The sequence below is a fragment of the Sminthopsis crassicaudata genome, chromosome 1 (genome assembly GCF_048593235.1).
Source record: "Sminthopsis crassicaudata isolate SCR6 chromosome 1, ASM4859323v1, whole genome shotgun sequence".
NCBI classification, from domain to species: domain Eukaryota; kingdom Metazoa; phylum Chordata; class Mammalia; order Dasyuromorphia; family Dasyuridae; genus Sminthopsis; species Sminthopsis crassicaudata.
In genome coordinates this window covers 127,144,680-127,155,667 of record NC_133617.1, presented here as the reverse complement: position 1 = coordinate 127,155,667, position 10,988 = coordinate 127,144,680, and the positions used below count along the sequence as shown (strand labels likewise).

The 10,988-nt window shown below is 34.1% G+C and overlaps 1 protein-coding gene across 1 annotated transcript; it reads right to left on the bottom strand.

Moving 5' to 3' along the window:
* Positions 1 to 587: 587 nt before the first annotated feature.
* Positions 588 to 1,730, bottom strand: LOC141542377 (actin, cytoplasmic 1-like). Its single transcript, XM_074266693.1, has one exon. The coding sequence runs from the start codon at positions 1,713 to 1,715 to the stop codon at positions 588 to 590; it is 1,128 nt and encodes a 375-aa protein (XP_074122794.1). The 5' UTR covers positions 1,716 to 1,730.
* Positions 1,731 to 10,988: the final 9,258 nt, after the last annotated feature.

Genomic DNA, 10,988 nt, shown 5'->3' with positions numbered 1-10,988 from the left:
GGCAGGGAGGGAATTTAGGGGGCCATTTTTTATGGCTCTGACAATTAAAAAAAAAAAGGAACAAGTATTAAGGCGGAAGATACAAAACAATTTTTTTTGTTTTGTTTTGTTTTAAAGGATTACATAATTTACATGTAAAGCAATACTAGTACCTTCCCTCCTCCCCCCCCCCCCCAGGCCTGGATTTGTTAAGTATCTCCTTTGCTCTGTGTGTAAGAGCAGGACAGCCTTCATAGAGGCAAGTAACTCTGTAACAATGCATTATATAATATTTGGAATGACTTAAAAAAAAAAAAAAAAAAAAAAAAAAACATGTACAACCAGAGTCCTGAAGACACACTGTAAAACACTTTGGGGATGTTTGCCTCCAACATACTTAGACTGCTCATCACCTTCACCTTCCAGTTTTTAAATCCTGAGTCAAGAGCCAAAAAAAAAAAAAAAAAAAACAAAAAAAACAAATAAAGCCATGCCAATCTCATCTCTTTTGGGCAATTATCATGTCACACCTTTGAAAAAAACCAACCCAAAAAAACCAAAACCAAAAACAAAAACAAACAAACAAAAAAAAAAAAAACCCAGTCCATTTAGAAGCATTTGCAGTGGACAATGGAGGGCCCAGATTCATCATACTCCTGCTTGCTGATCCACATCTGCTGGAAGGTGGAAAGAGAGGCCAGGATGGAGCCTCCAATCCAGACAGAGTATTTGCACTCAGGTGGGGCAATGATCTTGATTTTCTTTGTGCTGGGGGCAAGGGCTGTAATCTCATTCTGCATCCTGTCAGCAATGCCTGGGTAAATGGTAGTACCACCAGACAATACGGTATTAGCATACAGATCCTTATGGATGTCAACATCACACTTCATGATTGAGTTGAAGGTAGTTTCATGGATTCCACAGGATTCCATACCTAAGAAAGATGGTTGGAAGAGAGCTTCTGGGCATCGGAACCTCTCGTTGCCAATGGTGATAACCTGACCATCAGGAAGCTCATAGCTCTTTTCCAGAGAGGAGCTAGATGCAGCAGTGGCCATCTCCTGTTCAAAGTCTAGGGCGACATAGCACAGCTTCTCCTTGATGTCACGTACAATTTCCCTCTCAGCTGTGGTAGTGAAGCTGTACCCTCTCTCTGTCAGGATCTTCATGAGGTAGTCTGTCAGATCACGGCCAGCCAGATCCAGATGGAGGATGGCATGGGGAAGGGCATAACCTTCATAGATGGGCACAGTGTGGGTCACACCATCACCGGAGTCCATCACAATACCAGTGGTACGACCAGAGGCATACAGGGACAGCACAGCCTGGATGGCAACGTACATGGCTGGGGTGTTGAAGGTCTCAAACATAATCTGAGTCATCTTTTCTCTGTTGGCTTTGGGGTTCAGGGGAGCTTCTGTGAGCAGCACAGGGTGCTCCTCAGGGGCCACACGGAGCTCATTGTAGAAAGTGTGATGCCAGATCTTCTCCATGTCATCCCAGTTGGTGACAATACCATGTTCAATGGGATACTTCAGGGTCAGGATACCTCTCTTGCTCTGGGCCTCATCCCCCACGTAGCTATCTTTCTGGCCCATGCCCACCATCACACCCTGATGTTTGGGGCACCCAAAAATGGAAGGGAACACAGCCTGAGGAGCATCGTCTCCTGCAAAGCCAGCTTTGCACATTCCAGAGCCATTGTCAACAATGAGAGCAGCAATATCATCATCCATGGTGAACTTTGAAGAGGCAAGTTTAAACCCTGAAGAGAGAGAGGAGGTGGTGCCGCACCTGGAGGCAGGGGGGAGGCAAGTGCACGCTGGGTGGAAGAGCTCACCTAATACACATTTTTTATGAATCATGTTGGGAGAGAAAAAGCAGGAAAAAAGAAAAAAAAAACACTGGAAAAAAATAGAAATTAACATAGCTTGTGTTGATTTATAATCAATCTCCATAATTATTTTTCTGGGTGCAGATGGCAATTGGTAACAAAGGTTATTTTTGCCTTGGATCACTGAACTACTACAAAAAACCTATTCTTTCAGTTGATCATTGCACAATTTTGTTGTTGTATATAATATATTCCTGGTTCCACTTGTTCCACTCAGTATAACCTCGTATAAATCTTTTCAGGCTTGTCTAAAATCAGCTTATCATTTTTATAGAACAATAGTATTCCATTACTTTCCTATATTCTAAATTGTTTAGCCATTCCCCAATTGATGGAAATCTCTCATTTTCCAATTCTTTGCCACCACAAAAAAAAAAAAAAATTGCTATAAATTGTTTTGCACATGTGGGTCTTTTTGCCGCCTTTATGATTTCCTTGGTATACAGATCCAGTAGGAGCACACTGAATGAAAGGATATGCATAGTTGATAATCCTTTGGGCATAGTTCCAAATTGCTCTCCAGAACAGTTGGATCATTCTAAAACTCCACTTACAATGCACTGATGTACCAATTTTCCTATGTCCCCTCCTGACATTTATCATTATCTTTTCCTGTCATCTCAGCCAATGTGAGTTGTTTTAATTATAATTTTTCTAATCAATAATGATTTATAGCATTTTTCATATTACTATAGTTGGCATTAAATTTTTCATCTGAAAATTGTCCTTATCCTCTGACCATTTATCAATTGAGATATGAATTGCATTATTATAGGAGATAGGATTTCAATGAAGAGTCACTTACCCAGAAAAAATGAGTATAATCTTACAGAAGAAAAAATGAGTATTCAGTGAACTAGAGGACTTACAAATATCCATGATGAGAACACAAGAGCTTAATAGAAAGTTTAATTTTCAAATACTGGACTCAGAGAAGCATAAGGACGTAATCAACAAAGGGAAATTATAAGTGACTTAAGAAGTTTTATCTGGTGAAATTTCTATAAGGGAGGAAGATATTTGTAACATAAGAATTTTTCATTATGACAATTAGAAGGTGCATGTAGAGATAGAGGGCCCGGGTTTGAATTTAATATGGAAGGATAATATCTAAAAAAATAAAATAAAATTCTGAAAAAGAATGTATGAGAAGAAGGGAAAAGGGAGAGATGGAATGGCATAAATTATATGCCATAAAAGAGGCAATACAAAGCTTTTATAATGGAAGTGATAGGGAGTGAATAAATCTTACTCTCATCTGAATTAGCTCAAAGAAGATGTGACATACACACTCATTATGGATATAGAAATGCATTTGTTTCTGTAGGAAAGAAAGAGGAGAATGAGAAATGGGAGTATGATAGAAAAAAATGCATATTGGGAGAGGGGGTGGTCAGAAGCAAAACACTTTTGAGTAGGGGCAGAGTAAAAGAAGACAGAGAGCAGAATAAACATGCAGAAAATGAAGTTAGCAATAGAAATTTGGAAAGGAACTTTGAAACAAATTTCTCTAATAAAGGTCTCTTTTCTTAAATATATAGGGAACTGAGTCAAATGCACACATACGTACATACAAACATACACACACATACATCTGAGTTACATTCTGCTATTTAGAAATTATCAAACAATATTATCTGTGCTCAAAAGATCATAGAATTATGTATATCCTTTGATTTAAGAATATCACCAGTAAGCATGAATTCCAAAAGTGACTGTTAAAAAAGGAAAATGACCCATATGTACTAAACTATTCTTAGCAACCCCTTTCACAGGGCAAAGAATTGGAAATCAAGGGGATGTCCATCAACTGAAGAATGGCTGAGTATATTGTGGTATGTTGTTCTATGGAAAATGATGATAATAACCACCACAAATGATTAGAAAAACCTGGAATGTCCTCCATGAACTCAAGCAAAGTGAAATATAATGTGTACAAATGTTTTAACATGATTATTTGTAAATGTCTGCTATTGTTAAAATACAATGATCCAAGATTTTTCTGAAGGATTTATGGTGTAAATTGCTATCCAAATCAAAAGAAACAACTTATTTTTTTTCTGAATACAAATTGAAGTATAGTTTTTAAACTTTATTTTTCTTGAGAAATTTTTTCTTGGTGGGAAATCTATTTTTTTCAACATGACTTTTATAGAAATGTTTTGCAAAACTTCATATGTACTGTCTAAAGTTGGGGTGATGTAGAAAGAATATTTGGGACTCAAAGTTTTATTAAAAAGGTGAAAAACTATTTTATATATATCATGAGTAAGTAAAAACATTAAATTAAAAAAAAAAACTGATACTTCTAGGCTACCTTCTTTCAACTATTTTTTTCACGGATTCCCTTGATATTCTTGTCCTTTTTCCCTTCCATATAAATTTTTTCATGATTCTTAATAATTCATTGGTAGTTTGATTTGTATGTAACTGAATAAGTAAACTAATTTACATAGAATTGTCATTTTTATGATACTGGCTCAGCCCATTCATGAGCAATTATTATTTCTCCAATTGTTTAGATGTGTCTGTATTTGTGTGAAAAAGTTTTATTGGGGTAACTAATTGGTCCACTGGATAGAGCAGTCACAGTATAACCTAGAGGAACTGAGTTCAAATCCAGCCTCAGACACTAAACATATTCTAGTTGTGTTATTCAGAACAAGTCACTTAATCACAATTACCTGTAGCAAATATCTATCTATCTATTTTCTATCTATCTATCTATCTATCTATCTATCTATCTATCTATATCCTATAATTAGGTTAATATAATCCTTGGATTTATATCTTCAGGTAGGTACTCAAATATCTGCAGTTATTTTAAATTGAATTACTTTCTCTATTTTTTTGTTTCTGGGGATTCTCAAGAAGGAAATTTATAAGTGAGGTAATATGCTGATGAAAGTAACCAAGATAACATGAACATTTAAACCATGGGCACAATATATTGTTGGTGGAGCTGTGAACAGATCCCATCATTCTAGAGAGCAATTTAGAACTATGTACAAAGGACTACAAAACTGTGCATATCCTCCCATCCAGCAGTTTCTGAGTCTGAATCACAAAGACATCATAAAAAGGGGAACCTACATGTGCATTTTTTTAAATTTTGTAATATTTTTACAAATTTTTGTAAATGTGCAATCTTTTTGTAATGGCCAGGAACTAGAAACAGAGTGGATTCCCATCAGCTGGGAAATGGCTGAAGAAGTTGTGGTCTATGAATGTAATGGAATATTATTGATCTATAAGAAAGAATCAACAGGTTTATTTCAGAAAGGCCTGGAGAGACTTACATGAATAGATGCTAAGTGAAGTGAATAAAATAAAACCAAGAGAATATTGTGCACAGCAACAGCAAGACTATGTGATCAACTGTGATGGACCTGACTCATTTCAACAATGAGATGATTCAGTTCAAATCCAATAGACTTGTGATGGAGAGAACCATCTGCATGCAGGAAAAAAAAAGGCTATGAACACTGAATAGGAAAAAAAAACCCAGTATTTTTACTTGTTGTTGTTTGCTTGCTTGTTCTTTCTCATTTCCCCCTTTTTGATTTGATTTTTCTTGTGCCACATAATAAATGCATTTAAAAATATTTTAGAAGAATTGCACATGGAGTGGAGCAAAGATGGTGGAGAGAACACATGCTTCATTCTGAGCTCCCTTATATCCTAGCACAGGTAGGTAGGCAGAACACAGAGGCCAATGCACACTGAGCATACAGGAGTGGGGAGGGGAGTGGTGTGGTTGGGGGCGGGGTGTAGTCTCCCTGGATGGAGAATTTGCAGGGAGGACTCTACCACAGGTTATCTGCTCTGCTTTGGTTGCAAAGTAATAGATCATCAGAGATGTTACACAAATGCCAAAGGTAGAGTGGACCCCAAAACTCCAGAGTTTAACACTATTGGGTCACATCAACCCAGCACTGAGAGTGACTCAGCATGAATCACAGTGCAGCTGCACAGCCACAGTCCACAGTGCCAGGCTCTACCAAAGGCAGTCACATTTCGGCACAGCAGGGCTCTTCCCAGGGCAATGGCATTTCCTCTGCAGGACTCTGCTCAGGGCAGTCATACTTCTGCAGCTCAGCCACTCTTTGAAGCCCATTTGAAGGACAGCTACTGTCTATCTGTCAATGTTCTGTAGAAGAAGTTGATAACTGCCTTGTCCTGAAGGCAGACCCCAAAGGCTTTTTTAAAAAAATGAGTAAAAAAGCAAAGCTAGCTCTAACTATAGATAACTTCTAAAAAGAAAAAGAACAGCTTTCCAACCCTAAGGAGACTTAAAGGCAGATAGTCTCCAGACAAAACCCCAAAGAAGTATATAATCTGGTCACTATCATACAAAACTGTCCTAGAAGAAATTATAAAAGATATTAAAAGAGAGCTAGAAGAAAAATGCAGAAAGGAAAGAGAATCTCTGCAAGAGAATATGAAAAAGGTATATAACTCATTAAAATAAAAAATTTATGAAGTGGAAAAATAAAACAACTACGTAAATTTGAATTGGAAAAGGTAAAGAATTCGCAGGGAAACAGAATTTGTGAATTGGAAAAGATAAACAACTCCCAGGAAAGTAGGATTTGTGAATTGGTAAAAGAAAATGACTCATTTAAAAAAAATAGTCAAATGGAAAAAATCCCATAGAGCAAAAAACTAATTTAAAAACTCAATTGAATATGTACAAAAAGATGTAAAAAATGATTAATGAAGAAAATAACTCATTAAAAATTAGAACTGACAAAATAGAAAATAATGATTTATTTAGACATCAAGAATCAATCAAGCAAACAAAAAAAATGAAAAAAAAAACAGAAAAAATGTTAAATATCTACTTGGAAAAACAGATCTGGAAAATAGATTTCGGAGAGATAATCCGAGGATTATTGGACTTTCTGAAAATTATGATGAAAAAAAAAAAGGAGCTTAGACACTATTTAACAGGAAATCATCAAAGAGAACTGCCCAGATGTTAAAGAAACAGAAGCAAAATAGACATTTGAAGAATTCATCAAACAGCTTCTGAAAGAGATAACAAAATAATAACTCCAAGGAATATTGTGTCTAATTTCAGAACTATCAGACTAAGGTAAAATTATTAAAAGCAGCCAGAAAAACCAATTCAATTGCTGAGGAGCCACAATAAAGATCATTCAGGTCTAACAGCTTCCACATTAAAGGATTGAAGGGCCTGGAATCTGATATTCCAAAAGACAAAAGAACTGGAATGAAGCTAAGAATAAACTACCCAGCTAAGTATAACATTTTCTTCCAGGGAAAAATATGGACATTCAATGAAGCAGGTGAATTCCATTTATTTCTAATGAAAAAACCAGAGCTAAAAAAAAATGACCTCCAAATATAGGACTCAAAAGAAGCATAAAAGATAAAAATCTTGTGAGAACTGTATTACTGTTACAGGTATACATAAAGAGTGTGTGTATAATTTGAGTTAACTGCTATAATGCAAAGAAAAAAGAGGAATTAGAAGTGGAAATGGTATTATATCAGAAAAAGGGTAAAGGGCACATAAAAAAGGGAAATTACATCCCAAGAAGAGGCAAAAGGAAGCTATCATATCTTAAGGAATTAAAGGAGGGGGAGGAACATTTTGTGAAACTTACTCTTATCAGATTTAGCTCAAAGTAAAAAAAAAATAAATAAATAAAATATATATATATATATATATATACACATATATATGTATATATACATATATATGTATATATACATATATATGTACATATATATGTATATATACATATATATGTATATATATAAATATATATATATATATATATATATATATATATATATATATATATTTACAGAGAAACTTCTCTCACATCATTATAAAAATGGGAGAGGAAAAGGGAAAAGGAAAAGAGTAGGTTAAATATAAGGGAATACAGAAAAAATAAGGGGAAGACATAAGAAAGGGGAAGGGACTCCAAGAGGGTGAGAGGGATTCTAAAGAGGGGGAGCTGTGTGAGGCAAGTTGTGCCATAAATATAATACTGGGGAAGAGGGTCATAGGGGGAAGAAAAAATAAAGCATAATATGGAGATAATAAAATGGCAGGAAATACAGTAGTTTTAACTGTAAATGTGAATGGGGTGAACTCTCCCATAGAGCAGAGGCGGATAGCAGACTGGATCAAAAGCAAGATTCCTACAATATGGTGTTAATAGGAAACACATTTAAAGCAGGGTAATACATATAGAGTAAAGGTAAAAGGCTAGAGAAAAATATATTATGTTTTAGGTGAAGGCAAAAAAGCAGGGGTAACCATCCTTATCTCAGATCAAGCAAAAGCAAAATAAAAATTGATCTAATTAAAAGAGGTAAGGAAAGAAGCTACATCTTGCTAAAGGATAGCATAGACAATGAAGCAATATCAACACAAACATATATGCACCAAGATGCAAGATGATCTTGAAAATAGGCTTCCCATATTAACAGAGGAGGCAGTAAATTGCTTAAATAGTCCCATTTTACTTTTTTTTTTGTTATTATTTTTTTTTTCTTTTTTATTATAACTTTTATTTACAAGATACATGCATGGGTAATTTTTTAGGATTGAAGATTGCAAAACCTTTTGTTCCAATTTTTCCCCTCCTTGTCTCTACCTCCTCCCCCAGATAGCAGGTTGACCAATACATGTTAAATATGTTAAAGTATATGTTAAATAAATTATATGTATACATGTCCATACAGTTATTTCACAAAAAAAATCAAACTTTGAAATAGTTCACAATTAACCTGTGAAGGAAATAAAAAATGAAGGCGGAAAAGAAATAGAGGGATTGGGAATTCTATGTAGTGGTTCATACTCTTTTCTCAGAGTTCTTTTGCTGGGTGTAGCTGGTTCAGTTCGTTACTGCTCTATTGGAACTGATTTGGTTCATCTTATTATTGAAGAGGGCCACATCCATCAGAATTGACCATCATATAGTATTGTTGTTGAAATATATAATGATCTCTTGGTCCTGCTCATTTCACTCAGCATCAGTTCATGTAAGACTCTCCAGGACTTTCTGAAATCGTCTTGCTGGTCATTTCTTACAGAACAATACTATTCTATAATGTTCATATACCACACTTTATTCAGCCATTCTCCAATTGATGAGCATCCACTCAGTTTACAGTTTCTGGCTGCTACAAAGAGGACTGCCACAAACATTCTTGCACATACAGGTATCTTTCCCTTCTTTAATATCTCTTTGGGATATAAAATAGTCCCATTTTAGAAAAAGAAATAGAACAAGGTCTTATCAACTCCCTAAGAAAAAAAAAAAAAAACCCAGGTGCAGTTGGATTTACATATTAATTCTCCCAAACATTTAAAGTACAATTAACTCCAATGCTATATAAACTATTTGAAATAATAGGGAATGAAAACTCCTACCAAATTTCTTTTATGACACAGACATTTTATTGATAATTAAACCAGGTTCATTGAAAATAGAGAAAGAAATTATAGATCAATCTCCCTAAAGAATATTTATGCAACGATCTTAAATAAAATATTAGCAAAAATATTACAGAAAATCTTCCCCAGGATAGCACACCATGAGCAAGTAGGATTTATACCAAAAACACAGGGCTCATTAAATATTATGAACTATTAGCATAATTGACTATATCAATAACCAAATTAGCAAAAACTATATGATCATCTCAATAGATGAAGAAAAAGCATTTGATAAAATCCAACATCCATTTCTATTAATAAGACTTGAGAGTATAGGAATAAATGGACTTTTTCTTAAAATAGTCAGTAGCATCTATTTAAAACCATCAGTAATCATCATATGTAATGGGGATTAACTGGAACCATTCCCAATAAGATCAGGAGTGAAACAAGGTTGCCCAATGTCACCATTACTATTTAATATTATATTAGAAATGCTATCTTTGGAAATAAGATTAGAGAAAGAGATTAAAATAATTAGAGTAGGTAATGAGTAAACAAAATTATCACTCTTTGCAGATGATATGATGGTATACTTAGAGAACCCCATAGACTTTACTAAAAAGCTATTAGAAATAATCTAAACTTTTATCAAAGTAGCTGGATACAAAATAAACCCACATAAATCATTAGTTTTTTATATATCACTAATAAATCCACCAGGTATAGTTACAAAAATAAATTCCATTCAAAGTAATTGCCAATAGTATAAAATATTTGGGAATTTATCTTCCAAGGGAAAGTCAGGAACTTTGTGAGCAAACATGGGTTTGGATTTATTTATAAGCCTAGTGAGAGATAAAAAGAATTAGCTACTGAAAACTTCAAGAAAATGTATTTGATCAAACATAAATACTATATTAACAATAAATTATCACTTAATGGTAAGTTCACTGAAACTAGAAGTCTTTGCAATCATAAAGGAACACAATGGAATTTCAGACATTTCAGATCTTTACTCGTGAGATCATCCATTTTTCTACCACGAACAATCTAAACTGAATTAAAATCCTTTTATGAAAAAATAAGAAAAATAAAAATGACATGTTGATAGTACAATATATGGTTTTCTAGGAGAATATGCAGCCGATAGGCATTCTGCCTCTTGTTTTGGTGGGCTCCATTTCCCTTTCACTTTGAATTGTTGTGAATGTTTGATGTTTTAGATTTCTATTGGGGAAAATGACCTTTGAGATCTCTCTAAGTCTACAATCTATAACTGTTACTATAAGAAATCTCCATTTTACGTAATTGTCTTCAGAAAAGAATCACTAATTCTTTTAAATCTGACTGTGGTGAGATTTTTATTAAAATATAATATTCTACTGAATTCAAATTCATTTGTATACATTTTCTCTAATCTTTTTATGTATTTTAGCATTAATTGTTTCATCAGTCACAGTTTAATTAGTAATATATTTAAACAATTGAATCTAATTCTCTATAATATTCTTTCCCATTGGACATCCTTCAGAAATGCTTTTTAGAATTACTGATTTTTTATCCTAGATGAAATCATTCTAATTCAATACCTTACTTTTATTGAAGATTAGAAAATGTATATGATTTTTTTCAGAGATAAGCAAATAGTTAATGGTATATCACCTCAAATGTCTATAACTTTATACACAA

Coding starts and splice junctions, on each gene's coding strand:
- LOC141542377 (XM_074266693.1), bottom strand. CDS start 1,715: ATGGATGATGATATTGCTGCTCTCATTGTTGACAATGGCTCTGGAATG.